The 21,690-nt window shown below is 42.5% G+C and overlaps 1 protein-coding gene across 3 annotated transcripts in view; it reads left to right on the top strand.

The window, feature by feature from the left end:
* Positions 1-21,690, top strand: part of LOC146983456 (protein TANC2-like) — a 43,659-nt gene that overhangs the window by 11,944 nt on the left and 10,025 nt on the right. For all 3 annotated transcript variants that reach the window (XM_085785046.1, XM_085785045.1, XM_085785044.1), the window contains 20 exons: positions 1,227-1,366; positions 3,264-3,438; positions 3,539-3,847; positions 4,280-4,399; positions 5,098-5,364; positions 6,892-7,031; positions 7,938-8,169; positions 8,257-8,429; positions 10,033-10,113; positions 10,418-10,618; positions 11,096-11,230; positions 12,303-12,499; positions 12,598-12,706; positions 16,278-16,400; positions 16,499-16,636; positions 17,906-18,004; positions 18,236-18,427; positions 18,529-18,619; positions 20,962-21,095; positions 21,183-21,306. In XM_085785046.1, the coding sequence (XP_085641172.1) occupies positions 1,227-1,366; positions 3,264-3,438; positions 3,539-3,847; positions 4,280-4,399; positions 5,098-5,364; positions 6,892-7,031; positions 7,938-8,169; positions 8,257-8,429; positions 10,033-10,113; positions 10,418-10,618; positions 11,096-11,230; positions 12,303-12,499; positions 12,598-12,706; positions 16,278-16,400; positions 16,499-16,636; positions 17,906-18,004; positions 18,236-18,427; positions 18,529-18,619; positions 20,962-21,095; positions 21,183-21,306 (3,180 nt within the window). The remainder of the gene's footprint in view (positions 1-1,226; positions 1,367-3,263; positions 3,439-3,538; positions 3,848-4,279; positions 4,400-5,097; positions 5,365-6,891; positions 7,032-7,937; positions 8,170-8,256; positions 8,430-10,032; positions 10,114-10,417; positions 10,619-11,095; positions 11,231-12,302; positions 12,500-12,597; positions 12,707-16,277; positions 16,401-16,498; positions 16,637-17,905; positions 18,005-18,235; positions 18,428-18,528; positions 18,620-20,961; positions 21,096-21,182; positions 21,307-21,690) is intronic.

The raw sequence follows: 21,690 nt of genomic DNA on the forward strand, positions 1-21,690 counted from the left end.
ACCTCCAGGGTTTGAAAAGTAAAAGTCAACACAGAGGAGCCAAAACCTGTAGTTCCCCTAACGACCACCAGAGTCTGGCTCTAAAAGCAAGTCAGTCTCCATAGACTCCCATGTTAAAATGACTAATGTTACAGCAGAAAGAAAAGAAATATGTTAACAACCTGGAACAAAATCAGGTGTAGTTCCTACAGCAAATTTCTTTCTTCATTACAACTGTGCAATTTTTATAGGCTAACAAACACAGTATTGTATAAAAGCTTAAAGGGATAGTTCAACATTTTGGCAAATTGGCTCATTACCATAATCCCTATAGTTTTAAGAATAGGTTTGTTACCTTGGTTTCCCTCATCAAACTCATCAAATACACAATCCAACAACTCCAAAAGGCTCTGGTGGACAAGTTGTGACCTGCACATTCACCACGCTATGAGATAATAATGAAACGTTATGAGACAGAGTTGTTTTTGAGGCAAATGCAGAGACTGCTTGCCAAAAAACTGCCCCAGACGGGAACACGCATCAGCGGTTTTGCATGAATTTACCTCGAAAACAACTCAGTCTCGTAACATTCCGTCACAACTTGTCCACCAGAGCATTTTGGAGTTGTTGGATTGTGTATTTGATGAGTTTGATGAAGGAAACCAAGAAATCCCATTAGCCTCCATAGCATAGCTCTGAGCAGCTCGCGGCTCTGCTCCGCCGCTCTAAAAATAGCTTGCACCGACAAATAAAGATAACGAACCTACTCCTAAAACTATGGATTATGGCAATGGGCCAATTTGCCAAAATGTTGAACTATCCCTTTTAAAGTTCTGCATAACTGAGGGTGTGGCCTCTTTGTTAGAAGCTGGCATACACCAAAGTCTTGACTCCACACACATATACACACACACCCTCTTTAACCATTTCTGGATTAGCTGGGAGTTAGGTGGAGACACTGTCAAGATGGCTATGGTAGAGCAGGTCACTGAGCCTCAGAGCTGCTCTACAGAAACCTCCTCCCGCCATGTCCATCTGAGGACACAGTCCATGCATTAAAGGGATACTTCATTGATTTGTTTCTGTACCTGACAAAAAAGAAAAGAAAAAACTGTCTCAAGATAGATATGAAGCTACCACCAGCAGTGAGTCAGCTGTTTTTCACCTTTTTACCTGAAACTTGTCAGTGACTAATCAAAAATGTGACGGACCTGTTTTGACCTTTCCTCTACTTTGTACCACTCCAGGTGAGGATGAGGAGTTAGGACCGCCCCCCTCAGTAGACGAGGCAGCTGATGCTCTGATGACCAGGTTGGGCTTCCTGCTGGGGGACAAGGTCATTACTGGAGACCCAGGGTCCCCTTACCCTGCCCAGGATGATGGACAGGTAAACTACCCACTCTGTACCCTGCCACCATGTTGTGTCGGGATTGACTTCGACCACTACTATACTGCACTCAACTCAAACCATTGTTAATAAATGTTACTTCAACATTCATTGTCACAAAAACTGGATTGTTTAAAGATATTATTTCATTATAGAAATGCTGTTGTTATCACATACTAGCATTTCCCCACATGTCCTATTACAGTAACTAAACCACTGCTATCAGATCTAGCTAATTAGCTGTTAGATTGGGCATACAGATTGTTGTGGTATTTGTCAATCAACCAATTAATGGCGGCTGCTATAAATAAACACAAACAGTAATTGAAACACTTGAGGTTTAAAACATTTGCCTAACACGCTACAAAGCTAGTTAACTATGCTGTCTGTGAGCTTGGTTTATTGCTAAGCATCAAAGTGAAGCCAGTGTTTTAGTGTTACTGTAGCTATCTTACAACTCTGAGCTATTAAATCCCCTCTTAGACCTTTTACTAAACTTAGAAACACCACAATGTACAAATACCCTTACAAGGAAGATAATATGTCAATCCTGCACTAGAAATTTTACTCAAGTACTGCGAATTTTATGTATAGCTTCAACAAGTTGATTTTAAATTCCAAGATTATGTATCTCTTAAGTAGCATTTTTAACATAATGGTTCACTCAAACCAAGATGTGCAATACAATAATACATGTGCAATACTGTATATAGATTCTGCCCTATTGTTTTTAATGTGTTTTCTTCATTGTGTTTAAAGGGATAGTTCACCCTAGAATGATATTTCGCTCATTATCTACTCACCCTCATGTGGACTAAGGGCTGGAAGAAGTTTCAGAGTCCTCCGTCCCTTCTCTGAGTTACAGGGGGTCTTGGTGTAGCAGTGCATGTCCATATAACGGTTGTAAAGGGACACCAGAGCTCTTCGTAAAAAAACACACACAAAAAAACATCCAAATATCTCCATGCTGCTCGTATGTAATGTCCGTCTTGTGCTGAAGCCCCAAATTGCGTAATTGTCCCGAAAAAAATTAAATAAGTCTATATTTTAAGCTTGTTTGTAGCGGAAGCTCCTCTTCCTGGTCCGTCCAAATCTCGCGTGATTTGCGCCGGCGTCAGTGCGGTTACTGCGAATCACGCGAGATTTGGACGGACCAGGAAGAGGAGCTTTGAGAAGCTTCCGCTACAAACAAGCTTAAAATATAGACTTATTTAATTTTTTTCGGGACAATTACGCAATTTGGGGCTTCAGCACAAGACGGACATTACATACAAGCAGCATGGAGGTATTTGGATGTTTTTTTGTGTGTGTTTTTTTACGAAGAGCTCTGGTGTCCCTTTACAACCGTTATATGGACATGCACTGCTACGCTGAGACCCCCTGTAACTCAGAGAAGGGACGGAGGACTCTCAAACTTCTTCCAGCCCTTAGTCCACATGAGGGTGAGTAGATAATGAGCGAAATATCATTCTAGGGTGAACTATCCCTTTAAGTTCTAAGATCGATCGATCGATCTAAGATCGATCTATCTATCTATCTATCTATCTATCTATCTATCTATCTATCTACCTATCTATCTATCTATCTATCTATCTACCTATCTACCTATCTACTGTATCTGTTAGCACTGCCAATATGTTTGACAGTAGGAGAACTGTACAACAAAACTATTTGCACCAAGCGTGGTGTCGGATAAGGGAGTGGAGAAGAATCTTGAAATTCAGGGTGGATCCAAATTTTATTCTTTTTTATTTTTATCTGAAGCCTGGTGAATGTTTGGCCCCGAACGGAGGAGGTCTGTGCCCTCTGAGTGGTGTTATTCTCTTTTATTCTTGATGTCTCATCTCATAATTATACAGCAGAAAGTAGAGGATACAGTCTGTTGTCTTCCCCACAGAGGATCTCTCCGTCCTCCAGTCTGGCCAGCAGCAGCACCTCGCCCTGCTCCACGCTACAGCGCCCTGCTGGAGAAGAGGGCAACAACAACAACAAGCATGCCTCCTCCTCCTCCGCACAAGCCTCTGTCACCTCTCCCACCTCAACACTGGAAAGCAGAGACAGCGGCATCATAGGTGAGATGCAGCAGATGCACTCACTTCTAAAAAAAAGAAATCCCTACACTGCAAAGCTATTAACCTTTTTCCGCCCCTCATCCCACCCTTTTCCTTTCAGCCACCTTGACCAGCTACTCCGCAGAGTCGGCTGCAGAGCAGGACAGCAGCGCCAAATACACTGGCGATGGTTACCATGGGAGCAGCCTCAACCTCTGGCAGCAGGGGGGCCGAACAGTGGTGGCCTCCACCTCCTCTTCCTGCATGGTAGCGACAGGACATCCGAATGACGGATCTCTGTACAGGGTGGATGACAACATGGCCGCCTCCACGTACAGCCTCAACAAACTCCACCCTGGCGCTGCTCGCTCTTCAGGCTCCACCCACTCCATACCGCTCTACCTCATGCCCCGCCCTAATTCAGTAGCAGGTAAAATAGCAAATGAATGATAGATGATATGAAGTGTGTGTGTGTGTGTGTGTGTGTGTGTGTGTGTGTGTGTGTGTGCATGATGCGTACAGTATGTGTGTGAATCAAGCTGTTTCCAGTCCAGCAGTGCACTCCCACACACTCTTTCCTGTCAGGAAGGAAACACATCATTCGTTCTCAGCTACAGTGAGCTCACTGCTGATAGTCAGCGAACAAAGACAAAGTGATGGCTTCCATGATAATTATGTGTTTGCTCTGGGTGTAAAACAGGACTTTTCCACCACAGCAGTTCAGGTTAACAACTTTTGAATTTGTACAGATATTAAATCTTTTTAAACTTTTGTGGAAAATATATATGTGTTTCTGCAGTGCTTCAGTTTTAAAACCTTCATATTTGACATTTTTCCTGTTTTTTTTATTCTCTCTCCATAGCCACTAGCTCCGCCCACCTTGAAGACCTGGCCTACCTGGACGATCAGCAGAGACACGTCCCTTCGAGGACATCGCTCAGAATGCCCAGACAGACTTCTGGGAGCTGTCAGGACCACAGAGGTAAACACACACCCATATCTGATTTGCTTTTGACAGTGTGAACAGCACAAGTCGCATTGAATCTGACATTTTCGAATCAAAATTAGGCCACTTTTAAATGTGGTACCGAATCGGATACGTATCGGATTTTTTTTAATGCGATTGCAATCTGAACAGCCAGGTCACATTTAAAGCGACTTTGACATAATTATGATCCGCGCTGCACTATTTTGTAAATGAATGACAAATAAAGTTGATCGGAAAAAAAAAAGTGTGCCACAGGCGGGAGCCAGGAACAGAATCAAAACATGGATATCAGAGCAAGGTTGATAGCGTAGTTGGGAGAGATGCTAATCTAGCAAACAGGAGACCAGGGTACAAAGCCAATGTGAATTTCTTTTTTTTTTAGCAGCCGCCATAAAGTCCTACAAAACCAGTTGCCATTGCCATGTTCGCTTCCGTAAACACCGTTGTGGCGTGATGTCATCAATGATCAACTGTGCATGCGGGCCACTTCAGGAGCGTGAGCCGTAGACCGGCCACATTTAATGACGTAATGTGAACAGCCAAACAAAAAATCGGATTTGAGCAATAAACTGGAATTGTACATTACGACCTGCAGTGTGAACGTAGCCATACTCTCAAACTGTAAACTCTATCAAGCTGTATCACACCACGTCGCTCATCCCCTCTCTCTCTCTCTCTCTGTCTCTCAACAGTTCGTTTCACCCCGTCTCTCAACCTGAAGCCCCTCCACTTTGAGATTCCTGGCCTCTCGTCCGATTGGCTGTTCACTGGCAGGGAGTGGCTCTTTCAGGAAGTGGAGGCCTGTCTCTCCAGGGACGACGCGTCGACCAGCCAGGGCGTGGTCATCATCGGCAACATGGGTTTCGGCAAGACCGCCATCATCGCCCGTCTGGTCGCGCTCAGTTGTCACGGAAACCGAATGTGGCCGACGGCTGCTGGGAGCCAAACCATTCCCAAACGTAAGCGGAAACTTTGCTAATCAGACATTTAGTGAGCTTTATCTCTCGAGACCTTCTCACCTCAATGAATTGAAAAATGTTGAGTTTAATTTGAGAACAATCTCAAAAGTTCACACAAAGAGACTAAATCCAGGGGTGGGAGATAATATTCATATTTTCATTAGAACATGGAGGTGCTCTGAGTGGATTCCTCCAATACTCTTACACAAAGACTGTGTGCTTGTTTCCCATTGTTTCATCTAAGTCGTCAAATTCTGTGAAACCTAAACCATCATGCAGTGAATTAAAGGGGAATTTCCATTTTTTTTACAATCTGGACCTTATTTCTAGCATAAAATACGATCATTTTCTCACCCAGATAACTTTGGTGAAATTAGATCCAGCCGAGAGCCACCTATATCAGCAGCGGAATACATCCTTTAAATAACACATTATCCACTGCAAAATTCTTCAATTTCACCAATATTTTCTTATGATACGCTAGTGCTAGTCCCCTCTGAGCCCAGGGTTAACTGTTATCAACATCCTCTGACCTAGATGATGTCATCTCCGAGCGCTGCGCGGCATTCAATTCGATAACACGCGGAAATGAACCATAGAATTAGCAGTAGCAACTTTCAGGTAAACAAGCCGTGCTGCGCCGCGCTCAGGGATGACATCATCCAGGTCAGAGGTTAGTAGGTCAACCTACAGACCCCAGATGTTGATAACAGCTAACCCCGGACTCAGAGGGGAATAGCACTAGCGTATAATAACAAATATTGGTGAATGAACGATGAACGTTTCGCACACAGACATTGTGATTAATGTCAGATGATTGTCATATCAAATACAGAGGGATCACTGTATGACAATATATATATTTTTTTTATCGTGGGCAACGTATCTAGCCTAACGTAACATCAATGTTACTTCAGTCATAACCTCCTATGAGAAATTACTCAGCCTCAATTTTTTATTATCTGGCATTTTATTTGAGTTATTTTACACATTGGACCTCCTCCCTCACAATCCTCCATTATTCATTAACAAAGCAACACTTGTATTTACATACAGTTTGAGACTTACGTTTTTTTTTACCAAACAGTATCAAACGTAAATCGTGTTTTATTTTAAGCCAAACTTAGTCAGCAAGGGGAATGAAATTCATTAATATTATCCATCGCTAAATGTCATAGTGGGACATAAACAAATTTAGATAGAGATACATAAAGCACCCTTCTGTTATACTTTCATACCTGTCCTGAATTTGTTAGCTATAATAGTTGAACCTGATAGAAAAGTGGACATTGTAGGTTTTTGGCAGTAGCTCATATCACATGAGTGGACCCCCAGTGAGGTATTCCAGCCATGAAGATCAACCTACTCAGTCAGCTAGAAACAGCTGAGTCATCACGCAGAAACTTCTCAAACCAGCTGTGGCAGTCTCGACAAAAACAACAACTGCATGGAAACAGAGAGGCGGTTGTGTGTGTGTGTGTGTTTACATCTGTGCTGACATTTCTGTCATCTGCACCCTCCCTGCAGATGTAGCGCCTGTTTCTTTCTCCAACGATTCCTTGGGAAGAGGAGGAGGAAGAGGGGACGAAGGAGGAGGTGGGAGCTGTCCAGGAACTCCAGAGATGAGGAGGAGGCAGAAGGAGGCGCTGAGGAAGCTCGCAGGACAGGTAGTGTGTCCCCACTTTACTGAATGTAGATCCACTGCATGGTTGAGAATCAGAGAGTACAGTTTTTAGGTGTCTGTTGTTTTATCTGTACAAAGCAAAAATGAAAAACAGCACGCACATCCAAAAACCCATGTCGGGTGGGTGCTGGACCAACGTAAGCAAAGCAGGGAACAAAAAGAAGAAGGGGTCCGCAACACCATATGGCTCCAGTGCAAAAAATTGTATGAAATACTCATGACGTTTCGAGCTGCAAGCTCTTCTTCAGATGTTAACAGTACTACAGACGCCATATTTAAAAGTCACGTCATACTCACACACCTGCTATGTATCAGTCCCAATCAGTAAACAATCATCCATTAACACTGATTGTGCAGCAGTTACTCGTACATATTACTCGTACACATATTGAACATAGTACAGAGAGTGGTGTATATACAAAAATGTCATTAATACAAATATATATATATACATCTAATAGGAGTTTATGTAATAGTTCAGGGTGTATAGGCTGTCATAGCACACAACAAATTAGAGACGTTTGTCTTTAAAAATAGAAATGTAAAAAGGGAATAATGCTATATCCTCAAGTGGAGGGTACAGTACTGATACTGACTTGAAGATATAGATATATATTATTCCCTTTTTATATTTCTATATTTAAATGTAATGTAATAAATTTGTTGTTTTATGTGCTATGACGGCCTATACAGCCTGAATTACTACATAAACTCATATTAGATGTATATATATATATTTGTATTAATCAGCAGAGCATTTTCACAAATTTTAAAATGTCTCTTTCGGGGGTCTTTAAGCTGACTAACGAACACGTCACGTAAGTCATCAGCTCTCCCAGCTGTAGTAGCTCAGTGAGTAACCCAGAGGAACACCCGTCTGTCTTTGCAGGTCGTCTCATATCATTTCTGTCAGGCCGACAACTGTCACACCTGTCTGGTCCCGGAGTTCGTCCACAACATGGCCGCCATGCTCAGTGACGCCCCCCAGCTGCTGGCCTACAGGGAGCTGCTGCACCGGTCGCCCCAGCTGCAGAGCGTGCTCAGCCTGCGCTCCTGCATCCAGGACCCCAGCTCGGCCCTGCAGAGAGGAATACTGGAGCCGCTGGACGCTCTCTACAGAGGTGACCACAGACCACGGCGTGTTCTGTTCTGCTAAAGTGACGGGGCAGTTTTTAATCCGTGGTGGTTTACGTTGTTTTTTTTTCCAGAGAGGAAGTTGCATGTGGAAAAGGCGGGGCTTATTGTGCTGATTGACGGGTTGAACGAAGCAGAATTCCACCGGCCGGACTACGGCGACACACTGACTTCCTTCCTGTCCAGAAACATCCAGAAATTCCCGTCCTGGTTGAAGGTTATCACCACTGTCAGGACCGGTCAGCAGGTACACACACACACACACACATACAAAGTCTTGTCACTTTCTGATAGCAGCTCTCAGTAGACGTAAACTTGTATAACAAAGTCAACAGCAGCTGGAGCTCTTTTCAAGTGACAGTCTCCACCGCCCATCGCAGCAGGGAACCGACAGCAGTGACTGAAACTTAGAAGTAATCCCTTTAAAGCTGCCACTTGAATAAAATAAAAAATGATGTTCAACTCAGCAGCAGCAATTCTCACCAAACCCCTTTCAAAAATCTGACAATTTACAGCTCATTTTCTCCACAACAACAACAACAACAACAGAAAAAACACATCATGTCAGGTTTTTGTTATTCAAATGAAAAAAAAACACAAAAAGAAAAGTCTTTGTTTGTCAGTTTGGAAGTCAGTAGTAAAGTAACAAAGCCAAAGAGCTCATCAACTCAAGGTGAGGTCAGATTAGTTAACCGTTACATCCATTTTTACTTCCTTCATTGGAGTTGGTTTGAGATGCCATCAGACAAAATACAAAAAAATGCATCAAACTGAAAATAATTTTAAAAAGCAATTAATGGAACAAATAAATAAAAATGAGTTTTGTCATTGCAAATAAAAGCAAGGAATCATAACAAAATAATAATAAAAAAAGATCTACCATTCATAGATGGGTTCTTTTCTCCCATGCAATGTTTTGTTTTACTTAAAGATCTTTTTAAGGTCAACCATAAAAACACTGAATTAATCCGACTAATGAAGGTGGAAATTTCCAAGAGGGAAGAAAGTTTTGATGAATCATAACAAAAGTTTCCAGTTTTACAAACCGCAAACCAGGCCACAGATTCCTGAAGTTTAATGAGTTAAGAGAAGTGAGTGAAGATAAGCAGCAAGATCTCTCCACAGAAGTATGAAGCGAGATATTTATAGAATAGGTTCACCACAGTTTTCTTTCCTCATTGTTATAAAATGAGCTGTTTGGACAGATTGAGTTCAGGTTTGTTTGATATAATATTGGAAATATGATATCTGTGGCTCTTTATTGGATTTGGAAAACTTAACACTGCAGTTAATGTAACTTAAGGTTGTATTTCAAAACATATTTCTGTATTGAGAATGTAAACTAAACAGTCAAACAGGGTCACATTGGAACAAAATTTGTCTTTTTTTCTTCAAATTCAGTGAGACACTTCATCAAGTACATGTTTAAGTGGGTTCTTATTCTAAAATGAGTCAGATGGAAGATTAAGAAGTCATCCAGACACTCAGTAAGATCTCCACTCCTGATGAGATCTGTCAGGAACAGTTTGTATCGCACAGTTGACGGTTGCTATCTTGAAACAAGAAGTACGCTTTGTTCTGCCTGTGTCTGGATTAGACGTATAGAGAATTTAGATGTTGAATCTAAACTATAAGGGCTCAGGGAGTGATCAGCACAGGCTGCTTGTGTTTAAATGACATGGAAGGAAGGGTTAAGGCTGTTTTGATAAACATCTGTCTGAAGATGAAAATATACCAACGGTGCTGCCAAACCACAGAGGGCAAAACACAGATTGGGAGCAGCTTCGCTGTGAAAACTTGGACTGACCTAAAAAAAAAAAAAATGTTTTTCTGTCTTTTTATCCGATCAGGAAACCACTCGTTCGCTACCGTTTCACCGTATCTCGCTAGACAAGATGGAAGAGAACAACGCCATAGACCAGGACCTGCAGGTAATACACACACAACACACAACCTGCCTGTCTGTCTGCTCATCAACTCAAGCTGAGTTCACATTAGTTAAGAGCTAATACACCCATTTTAAATGTATATTATGTGTTATATATTATATAATGTGTTATATATCATATAATGCATATATAATGTTGTGTTATATATCATATAATGTATATATAATGTTATATATTATATAATGTGTATATAATGTTATATATTATATAATGTGTTATACATTATATAATGTGTTATACATTATATAATGTGTATATAATGTGTATAATGTCTGTTCTTGCTCAGGATTACCTGATGCAGCGTATCCACAGCAGCGGCGAGATCCAGAGCAACGTGTCGCTGAGCAATGGTCGCCTTGACAACACAGCGCTTGGCAAACTGATCAGCCACCTGAAGAGCCTGAGCAGAGGCTCCTACCTCTACCTGAAGCTGACCCTGGACCTGATAGAGAGAGGATACCTGGTCCTGAAGAGCTCCAGCTTCAAGGTCAAACAACTAATTAACACAATTAATTAGATATTAATTTCATATTAAATTTAGATGAATGAATGCTCCTTTAGTGATGAGGGAACTCATTTAATCATCTATAGACAGTTTCAATACAGTTTAAATGCCTAACTGTCACAGGTGCATCTGAATAAATAAGAATATCATGGAAAAGTCAATTCCTAGTAGTTCAAGTCAAATTACCCCAACAAAATATTGAGTGCATATAGATGTATGTATTATATATATTTCAGAAGGACATAATCCTTACAATTAAAATAAATTAAATAAATAAAGACATGAAATGTTTCATTCTGTGTATAATGGATCTATATAATGTAATTGTTTCACTTTTTTGAATTGAATTACTAACATAAATACACTTTTCCATGATATCCTTATTCGTTGAGATGCACCTGTATGTATATATACAGTATATTCATGTGACTGTGTGTGTGTGTGTGTGTGTGTGTGTAGGTGGTCCCTGTGAGTCTAGCAGAGGTCTACCTGCTGCAGCTCAACATGAGGTTTCCCACCCAGTCGTCTTTTGAGCGAGTCCTGCCTCTGCTCAACATCACTGTGGCTTCACTGCACCCACTGACGGAGCAGCAGGTAGGTTACATCCTCACTGGCAGCTTACAGCTAACAGTGAAGACTGTGACAGCCGCACTTAGACTGTATCTCTGTCTCAAGGGTGAAGACTTTGTTGGATTTAGGTTAGAATTATTGTTAAAGTTAGGTTAATGCATTGTCCCATTGAGTCATTGTGTCATTGGTCAGAATTTGTTATACATTTTATTCATGATCAAACCTTTATCCTAAGTGTTTAGTGGTATAATATTGTACAGTGCAGTGCAGACTTCTGTATCTGTATGGTTACCTGCACCAACTGCCACCTGCATCACCTTCTTTCCCCTGCACTCCCTGCCAATGAACCAGTTCTGTTCATATACTTCAGCATAATTTAAGATGTGTTGTGTAGTTGGCATCTTTTACAACAGTTAGTTCATATACTACACCACTCTGCCATCCAGTATTCCCATTAAGCTGGCCTGCTCTCCCTGCCGTTCCTGTATATGACCCAGCCTCCCCACCACAAGCTGCCTTCATCAGCTCTTTTTCACTGACCGATTCCATTTCCATGTTTTCACATATTCCATGTTGCACGTCTGCCCGTCCTGGGTGAGGGATCCCTCCTTTGTTGCTCACCCTGAGGTTTCTCCAACTTTTTCCATGTTAAAAGGTTCTCTATGGAGTTTTTCCTCAGTCGATGCGAGGGTCTATGGGCAGAGGATGTTGGTATGATGCCATGTAAAGCCCTTTGAGACAAACTGTTGTAGAAATTGGCTATACAAATAAAATTGCCTTGCTTTACATTCTTATTCAGATGAAAATAAGGAAGGAAGGAGGAAAATGACCCATCAACATATTAGGAAAATTAAAAATAAAAGTGCAGACCTCCAAGGCCAGTGTCAGACAACACCAACCAGACTTCAGAGAAAAGAGTCATTGTAAAGAAGACCTGGGGGTGAATGACTTCTCCTCTGGCCCATCACCATCCATCCACTATGTTTGGTGCAATTTAGTACCGTGCTTACAGATAACCAGTGACAATATGAGCTCCTTTGGCCGAGGCACCAAAACACCGAACTTGAAGTGTGTCCGCTCTCTGTCCCTCCCGCAGCTGTTTGAGGTGGTGAACGCGGGCGCCCTGGCCGGAGGAGCGCTGCAGTGGGCCGAGTTCGCGCAGCGGCTGGAGCAGCTCTCATCGTTCCTGCTGCGGCGGAGTGACGGCAGCTGGATGCTGAACCACGCCTCCTTCAGGGAGTGGCTGGTCTGGAGGGAGGAGGGGCAGGATGACAGGTTCCTCTGCGACCCCAGGTACCGTACCGTACGCCGCGTGAGGAGAGAGAGTGATAGACGGAGAATGAAAAAGAGATGGTTTTCACTGAGGTCGTCTGTCTGTCCATCTGTTTCAGGAGTGGTCACACTCTGCTGGCCTTCTGGCTCTGCAGGCAGGGGGGGAAGCTCAGTCGACAGCAGACACTGGAGCTGGGACATCACATCCTGAAGGCTCATATCTACAAGGTTAGCATGCGCACACAAAGCATCAGTTCTTTGGTGTTGGAAATCATACTCGTTTCTGGATGTTGTGCACAACTCAAATCACACGAGGGGCCAAAATTTTAAACACAGAGTATGTCGCGGACCACACATTACTGACATTATTGAAAAGCCTCAAACTGACATTGTTTTAAACAGAAACATGAATATGAACAGCCAGCGTATGGTCAACTTTCTCAATAAAAATAAAATGAAATAATAAGAATACAATGAATGAAAACCTTGTTTTTCATTAACCGTGAGGTTGCAAAATGAGAATATATCAGATATGAACTTTTGCACTTTGATGGACCGTACATACATATTTAAAGGGATAGTTCAACATTTTGGCAAATTGGGAGTAGGTTCGTTACCTTTTGTCGGTGCAAGCTATTTTTAGAACGGCGGAGCAGAGCCGCAAGCTGCTCAGAGCTACGCTACAGAGGCTAATGGAATTTCTTCGTTTCCCTCATCAAACTCATCAAATACACAATCCAACAACTCCAAAACGCTCTGGTGGACAAGTTGTGACCTGCACATTCACCACGCTATGAGATAATAATGGAACGGCAGGTAAATTCATGCAAAACCTCTAATGCACGTTCACGTCAGGGGCAGTTTTTCGGCAAGCAGTCTCTGCATTTGCCTCGAAAACAACTCCATCTGTAAGGGTTAAAGGGTGTAAATAAATAACAACAAAGAACAAAAAGCATATACTTAGCCTGGTTTTCTCTCTATACCATTTTGTCCATGCCAGGGATTCATAGGCCCCAGGGCCGTGAGTTTGACTTGTGTTTTGCAAAGCAACACAACCTGAACACACAAAAAAGTCCTACCTCTCCTCCTAACAGAACACCTGTACAGCACACCTACTGTAACAGTCGCCACAGCTCTATTGAGTTGTAGTAAGAGCTTCTCTAGAGTATAAACCAGCTGTGAACAACAGCTGGAAGAGCTGGCTCACAGATAATTGCAGACACTTCTTCTTGTATCACTTTTCTTCATTGATGTTGAACATTACACATGATTTTTCCACAGTGGTTTGGATTGGAAAACCTCTGGAAAAGTGGTTTGGAAATATCTTTGAAGTAACAGCTTCTTTCTCCCTCTCTCTCCTCACCCACCCAGCCTCTCAGCCATGAACTGACAGCCAGCAGTAATGATGGTTTACAACATGATGGATTACTTAAACATATAAACAGTTGAAGAATTTAGGGCGCAAGGTGCTGATTCCAAAAATGAAACCGGCATTTTTTTTTTTTAAAGTGCCTTTTTATTAGACCGTGTATGTACTGTAAGCCTTTCAATCACAGTGCAGGAAGAGTGAAACAACTTACTGTCACAAGCCCTGTTTGTATTCACACCTCCACATGCAGTTACTGTAAATAGTCATAACTTCATACAGCTGTCAGGATTTATTAACTTTCTCAGTCTCCGGGAGCCAAACACATTGGATCAATTATAATCTTTCACAGACACTGCTGCTTTAATTGCTGTGAGCGTTATTGTTTCGAAGCTGATTTACGCTCATCTACTACTGAAGACACTGCAAATTATATACAGTTTGAGCGTCATTGCTGCGCATTCAATCCAAGTGTTTAATTAGCGGGCGATGACAAACCACCACAGTGACAGAAAAGTGACACCATGTAGATCTAAGACATCTGTTCTCTGCAGCAATAGAAGTACAGTATCATCGGCAGCAAGAGTCACAAGTGCTCTGAATTAAATGTCCCATGTGGCTGATGTAATATTATTCATGGCATCATAAGGCTGTTAAAGGGATAGTTCAACATGGGCAAATTGGCCCATTGTCATAACCCCTATAGTCATAGCAGTAGGTTTGTTACCTTTACCTTTAAAACAACTTTGTCTCATAGCGTTCCATTATTATCTCATAGCCTGGTGAATGTGCAAGTCACAACTTGTCCACCAGAGTGTTTTGGAGTTGTTGGATTGTGTATTTGTGTGTGTGTTTGATGAGGGAAACCAAGAAATCCCATTAGCCTCCATAGCGTAGCTCTGAGCAGCTCACGGCTCTGCTCTGCCATTCTGAAAATAGCTTGCACCGACAAATAAAGGTAACGAACCTACTCTTAAACTACAATTTGCCTAAATGTTGAACTATCCCTTTAATACTGATGTAGCTGCTCCAGGCTACTACTTTATATATAAGTTTAGTTAAGCCCCAAAGAGTCCCAGTAGAAATCTAGGTGGTATATTTTTATTTTGTTCTAATCTTCGATTTTTTTTTTTTTTTACTAGACTTCGACTGAGACTTTATTTATCCCAGAAGGGAAATTTGTTTCCACTCGACTGTAGCCTACATACAAATACAAATAAACACATTGAGCAGCAACACAATTAGCACACAAAAGTAGACATATCACAAACAATGTATGGCACAAACAGTGGCCGCGTTTCCCAGATTTGTTAAGAAGCTCTTAGCGCTAAGATCTTCTTAGGAACGCTCTTAAGAACGCTGTGAAAGTGGCGGACATGGTGACAGACAAGAAAGAGGAGAACAATGTCAACGGGCTGTATTGTTCCGGGTGGCTATGGCTGCAAGGATTCAACTCTTTCCCATGCAAGCCTTTTTCTGAATTTAAGTGTCAGTAGGTGGGGGTGAGTTTTCTGATGGCTGACAGCCGTTGTTGTTGGGTTTGTTTGTTTTTTAATGTCTGTGATGTGGTGATCAAAGCTGTGTTCACTGTCCAGAGTTATTCCAAGATGTTTAAAACTGTCCACTGCCTCCACTGCTACAACTGAACTAATAAATAACTCTCCTTGTTGTTCATTTGGATTTAAAGGAGACATATTCTGCCCCCTGTCCAAAAATTAAAATAGCTCCCCGGTGTCTTAAAGACATGTCTGTGACATGCTTTGGTCAAAAATACCCCAAGGATCAAACATCACAGCTCTTTTCATCCTCTCTAAACAGCCCTGTTCAGAACGGCTGGTTTCAGTGCCTGTCCCTTTAAATGCAAATGAGCCACTGCTTGCCCCGCCTCCACCCCAGACAACTTAGGGAACAACTCATAAAACTACATGGATTTCAACTTGGGAGCCTGAACATTAGAGATTTTTTTGTCAATTCTCACATTTTGGGGGCCGGAAGGCAAGACAAACACCCAAATATATGTTAAAGAGCCTTCAAATAGTGATATTTCCATAATATGTCCCCTTTAAAGACAAACTGCTGGTCAAATGTCAATAGTCCAAGTCTGAATGGTGGAAATATCTTATTTAGCTTATTTGTCTTTGTATGTAAAATCCTAATGTGGGTAGTAATTATATAGATGTCAGGTGAATGCTGACATCTATACAATAAAACTGAAATAGCATACCCCCACGCCCCGCCACATAACCATCCCCCACAAATTACTACAATAAATACAAGGATGTAAACAAAATGACTTTTAATAGCCATAGCTACAATGGATTGTGCTACACTGTGTTTCCAAACAGTTGTGAAGTAGCAGAGGAGTGCTGCTGGTCAGTGCAGCATCATGACAACAGTCTGAAAACAACCTGTTTGTTTCTGTTCTGTCTGCAGGGTCTCAGTAAGAAGCTCGGGGTTTCCTCCTCAGTTCTGCAGGGACTGTGGTTGTCCTACAGCACAGAGAACCTGAGCCCTGTTCTGGCATCGCTACGTAACCTCTACACCCCCAACATCAAGGTAACACACACACACACACACACACACACACACACATACAGACATGTACAGTACTTGTTAATGCAGATGGGCTGACACCTCCCTCTCTACCCGTCCAGGTGAGCAGGTTGCTGATAATGGGCGGGGCTGATGTGGATTACCATAGCGATGTCCTAAACAACGCCCCCCTGCTGTGTGTCCACGCCCACCTGGGCCACAAAGATGCTGTGGGGCTGCTGCTGGACCACGGAGCTCAGGTACAAACTGCATATTTACTGTATATTCATGATTCAGGACACGAGGGTTGTTCGGTATACCGGTACTAAATTGGTACCAGGGTACTGAGGCATTTAAAAAGTTACTATACTGCGTTTGGATGAGACCGGTACTTTCATTTTGCGCCGCCGGCAGCGGTGACGTCGCCACGTGAAGTCACCGCATTGTAATTTGAGCCGAGGCGAGCGAGTGAGCAAAAAACAAAGCAAGGTGCTTTTTTTATTACCATTACAGTGCGACCTGTCCATGTGCCCGTGTCTGTGTGTGTGCGCCAGCGCGCGTGAGAGAGACGGGCCACCACAGACTCGTTAATTAATGCCAACACTGCTGGTTGATAAGTTTCGTGAACACAGCGAAAGAGCGCTACGCGGAGATGAATTAAAGGGACAACGAGGAGTTTCTATTTGTTGGGGTCTATTTGTTATCATGTTAATGTGGATGAATCTACACTACCCACACTTGTTAATGGCTCCATTTTCGATAAATATATCATTTTGTCTCTATCGTTAATTTGTTATTTTAATTAGTGGCGGAAACGCTGGGCGAGCCGACCAGTGTTTCCTTACTTTCGGTTTCGCGGACGCTCATGAGAATAACGCAGCCGAATCGCCGTTTATGGTCGGAACTACGACAGTACTGTATGTAATCGTCTTCGAACCTCCGACTTTCATTGTTGATGAATGAAAACATTCTTGGCAATTTGTGGCTTGGTCTTGATTCTGTGGCGCTGCACCACACATCGGTCTACGTATGGGAAACAATAGGTGTGTTTTTGAGTAAAATGAACGTTTGTGTTTGATTCTATAAACTACTGATAACAATTTCTCCCAAAAATTACAACTGGTCAAAATAACAAAAAAAAAGATGCAGTGTTTTCAGACCACAAATAATGCAAATAAAACAAGTTGATATTCATTTTTAAACAGACCACTAATGTTTTAATTTAGGAAGAGTTCAGATTAATATCGATGGAAATTTCAATTTTAATCCTGCAGCAGTAGTGATTGTTTATTGATTTACTGATTATTTACTGATATGTTATAGTTCTAAGATTTTCTATTAAAATAAAGTGAATAATGACATTTTTTGTGTTCTCTTTTTATTTGGAAAAGTACCGAAAAGTATTGAAAAACATGTTGGTACCGATACCGGTACATAAATGTTGGTATCGTGACAACACTACAGGACACATGGAGCTACGGTGGAGCTGGAAGTCGCACTAATTGTGTGTGTGTGTGTTGTGTTTACAGGTGGACATTCAGTCACGTGACGGTTTGACCGCACTGGGATTCGCTGCGGCAGCTGGACATCTGGACATTGTGGCCATGCTGAGCCAGTACAAAGCTAAGGTATGGCCTTGCAGCTTCACCTGTCCCTAATATGTGTGTGTAGATGTGCTGTGATGTCACTTAGCGGAGTGAAACCGTGGTGGTGGGGCACAGACCAAAACAATAAAACTACATGATTGTCTCATGTTTATATGAACCAAACATTCCCCCACGCCTCGACTTCCTGTAATTGTGAGACCAATCGAGTGCAGCCCCATCACTTTCTGTCTCTCCGTCTCGTCGTGTTCTCAGGTGGGACATGTGGACAGCTTGGGTCAGTGCGTGTTGGTGCACGCCGTGCAGCGGGGCCACCTCAAGGTGCTGCACTTCCTCCTGAAGCAGGCGGACTGGAGCTGCACCTCCTGCTGCAGCCAGAAGGGGGCGAGCAAGAGCCAGGCAGTGCAGCAAGCTCTGACTGCAGCAGCCAGCATGGGCCACTCAGAGGTCACCTACACACACTTACACACACACACGTGACACACCTATTCAAATACTGTGTGTTTGAATATGTTTGTAATATTCCTATTTCATGCGTGTGTGTGTAGATCGTGTCGTACCTACTGGATCTTCCAGAAGAGGAGGAGGAGGAAGAGAGACCAGACGTCAACACAGTGGACAGTCTCTGGGGAGAGACGGGTACTGCAAAACCTGTCTGATGCAACCACACAACTGAAACTGCACAACATCCACTGTTCTAGTCTTTGCTATCTGGTGCTACAGGGGTTCTTTAGTAGTGGAACTAGTTTAAAGGAATAGTTCAACATTTTCACAAACTGGCCCATTGCCATAATCCCTATAGTTTTAGCAGTAGGTTTGTTACCTTTATTTGTCGGTGCAAGCTATTTTTAGAACGGCGGAGCAGAGCCGTGAGCTGCTCAGAGCTACGCTACGGAGGCTAATGGGATTCTTGGTTTCCCTCATCAAACTCATCAAATACACAGGCAACGACTGCTTGCTGAAAAACTGCCCCCGACAGGAACGCGCATCAGCGGTTTTGCATGAATTTACCTCTAAAACAACTCTGTCTCGTAATAATCCGTTATTATCTCATAGCGTGGTGAATGTGCAGGTCACAACTTGTCCACCAGAGTGTTTTGGAGTTGTTGGATTGTGTATTTGATGAGTTTGATGAGGGAAAACAAGAAATCCCATTAGCCTCCGTAGTGTAGCTCTGAGCAGCTCACGGCTCTGCTCCGCCGTTCTAAAAATAGCTTACACCGACAATTAAAGGTAACAAACCTACTCCTAAAACCATAGGGATTATGGCAATGGGCCAATTTGCCCAAATGTTGAACTCCCTTTAATAATTCATCTTTGTATGCATTTAATCTTAACTTAATATAGAATGTATACAATTACATTTATGGATGAGGAGTACATAACAAGATTTTGCACAAAAAAGCTATTAGTACGTGGTTTGCAGCGTAAAGCAACACCATGTAGTTTCTGAACACGGATAGCCTAAATATCGGGCCGGTGTTGTAGAATTTTATAACTCCTCACCAGAATCTTACTCCCCTAATCAGAGTTAGAAGGGGAGTCAGATTTTGTTCAACATTAATCTCAAGCCCGGTCTCCCTGCTCTTCTCACGAGCACCCTGTGCGGGGACTCAAAGCCGGCCAGTCTCCCCTCCAGAGGGGATTACTGACTAGGCTTGTATCCAATCACTTTCTCCTTTTTTTTCTCTTTGCCTCCTCCAACAAAACCCTCTTTGCTTTCCTCCGACATCGGCTCCGTCAACAAGTTCAGGTACTGTGCTTCCCCTGGGAAGCTTGTAAAGCCTGTCGCACTCTTCACCTTCACAGCAGATAGAGGGAAGGGCTGAGTTCCTACCCGCTCAGGCTGCAGCGGCGGCACGATTCATCCTATTAACCGTTTTCCTACCACTTGAATGAGTTTATAAACATTATTTTAAGGTCAAGAAACTACATAGTGTTGCTTTAAATGTGTACTAATCTATTTAGAGTGACCGGTCACGAGTGTCACTGTCTCTAAATGCAACATGTGCAGCTGAAATGTCTGAAAATACCAAAAAAAACATCTACAGTGCAGGTCCTACTGCCGATGCTCCACTCAAAACCAACTGATATGAATCACATCTGTTAATGAAGGGCAGAAGCACTGACATCATGTTCTCTGACTCTTTGTTGTCATTTTGGCTGCATTAGCTCAACTGCAAGAACCACAATACAGTGAATAAGTGAGTCTGTGAACAGTAAGCCGTTGTTGTGCTGCACACCACTGACCTCTAGTGGAGGAAACTGTGCACTAGAGCACAAAATCACCACACGACAACCTCAGTTTACCAGGGGCCAGTGCCACAAGCTACAGTATGGGCCACACCCAGGTTTTGAAATGACTATAAAAATGAAAATAATCCTATAAATGAATCCATGAAATAAAAACATAAACCTTATTCGGTAACCCTTTAATTTACAGGCCACTAATTACATGATAATGCCAAGAAATAACAAGTAATTTCGTCATAATGTCTAGAAATAGCCTAGAAATAACGGTCAGGTTCATTGTAAAGTTGAGAAATATAGACAAGAAATAATGATTGATTGCGTAGCAATAGGCCAGAAATAAAGGTCAATTGCAAAGACGAAAATTCTGGCCTTTCCCAAAAAGCATGAAAAGCATTTGTAATCTTTTGCCTTTATGAAAAACATTACATTATGAAATTGATTGTTATTTCTAGGCTATTTCTAGACATTATGATGCAATTACTTGTTATTTTTTGGCTATTTCTTGACATTATTACATAATTAATGGCTGGTAAATTAAAGGGTTACCCATCATTTTTGCTAAATTCTAAATTATTTCTAAACTGACTAAACCCAGCACCCAAACTCGACCAGAAAATCATCTGTCCAGTATCTTACATCTTACACAACTCTGTCTCTGTCTGTCTGTCTGTCTGTCTGTCTGTCTGTCTGTCTGTCTGTCTGTCTGTCTGTCTGTCTGTCTGTCTCAGCTCTGACAGCAGCAGCAGGAGGCGGCCGTCTGTCTGTGTGCAGGCTGTTGTTGGATCAGGGGGCGGCCGTGGATCAAAGCAACAGGCGAGGCGTGGCTCCGCTATTCAGCGCTGTGAGACGGGGCCACTGGCAGGTACGCTACAATGCACAAAACACACACACAGTCAACAAATTATTTAAACTCCTGCTGTAGAGATGTTGAGTGTGTGTCTCTCGGCAGGTGGTGGAGTTGTTACTGAATCACGGCGTGGAGGTGAACATGGTCGACCAGCAGGGCCGAACTGCTCTGATGACGGCAGCCTCAGAGGGACACATGCCCACCGCCCAGCTGCTGCTGGACCATGGTAACTGACTTTACCATAGCAACAGAAGCAATAGCAGCTGGAGCAGTAGAATAAAACCATCAGTCGTCTTCATTTTCACTCCAGAAGATCAAAAACACTTCAACATTATTATTTTTTATAATTAGTAGATTAAATAAATGTAGTGATGGGTGGATATGACAGTAGGCACTCTGTATTACTCTACTCTCATTCTCTCCATCCTTTGCCTCTCCCTCCGTCTCTCTCTGGTGCTCCGTCTCACTCAGTTGTAACATTAGCCCTGCATACCAGCTGGTATCTAAACAGATGCAATATTGCGCTGATGTATGATACAGTCACACGGACAAAATCATGCCAAGGGGAACTGAAATTCATTTTTTTGCAGCTACCTCTCTGTATGCTGAA

This window comes from Trachurus japonicus, chromosome 8 (genome assembly GCF_045865225.1).
Source record: "Trachurus japonicus isolate A0001 chromosome 8, Traja_1.0".
Taxonomy (NCBI): Eukaryota; Metazoa; Chordata; class Actinopteri; order Carangiformes; family Carangidae; genus Trachurus; species Trachurus japonicus.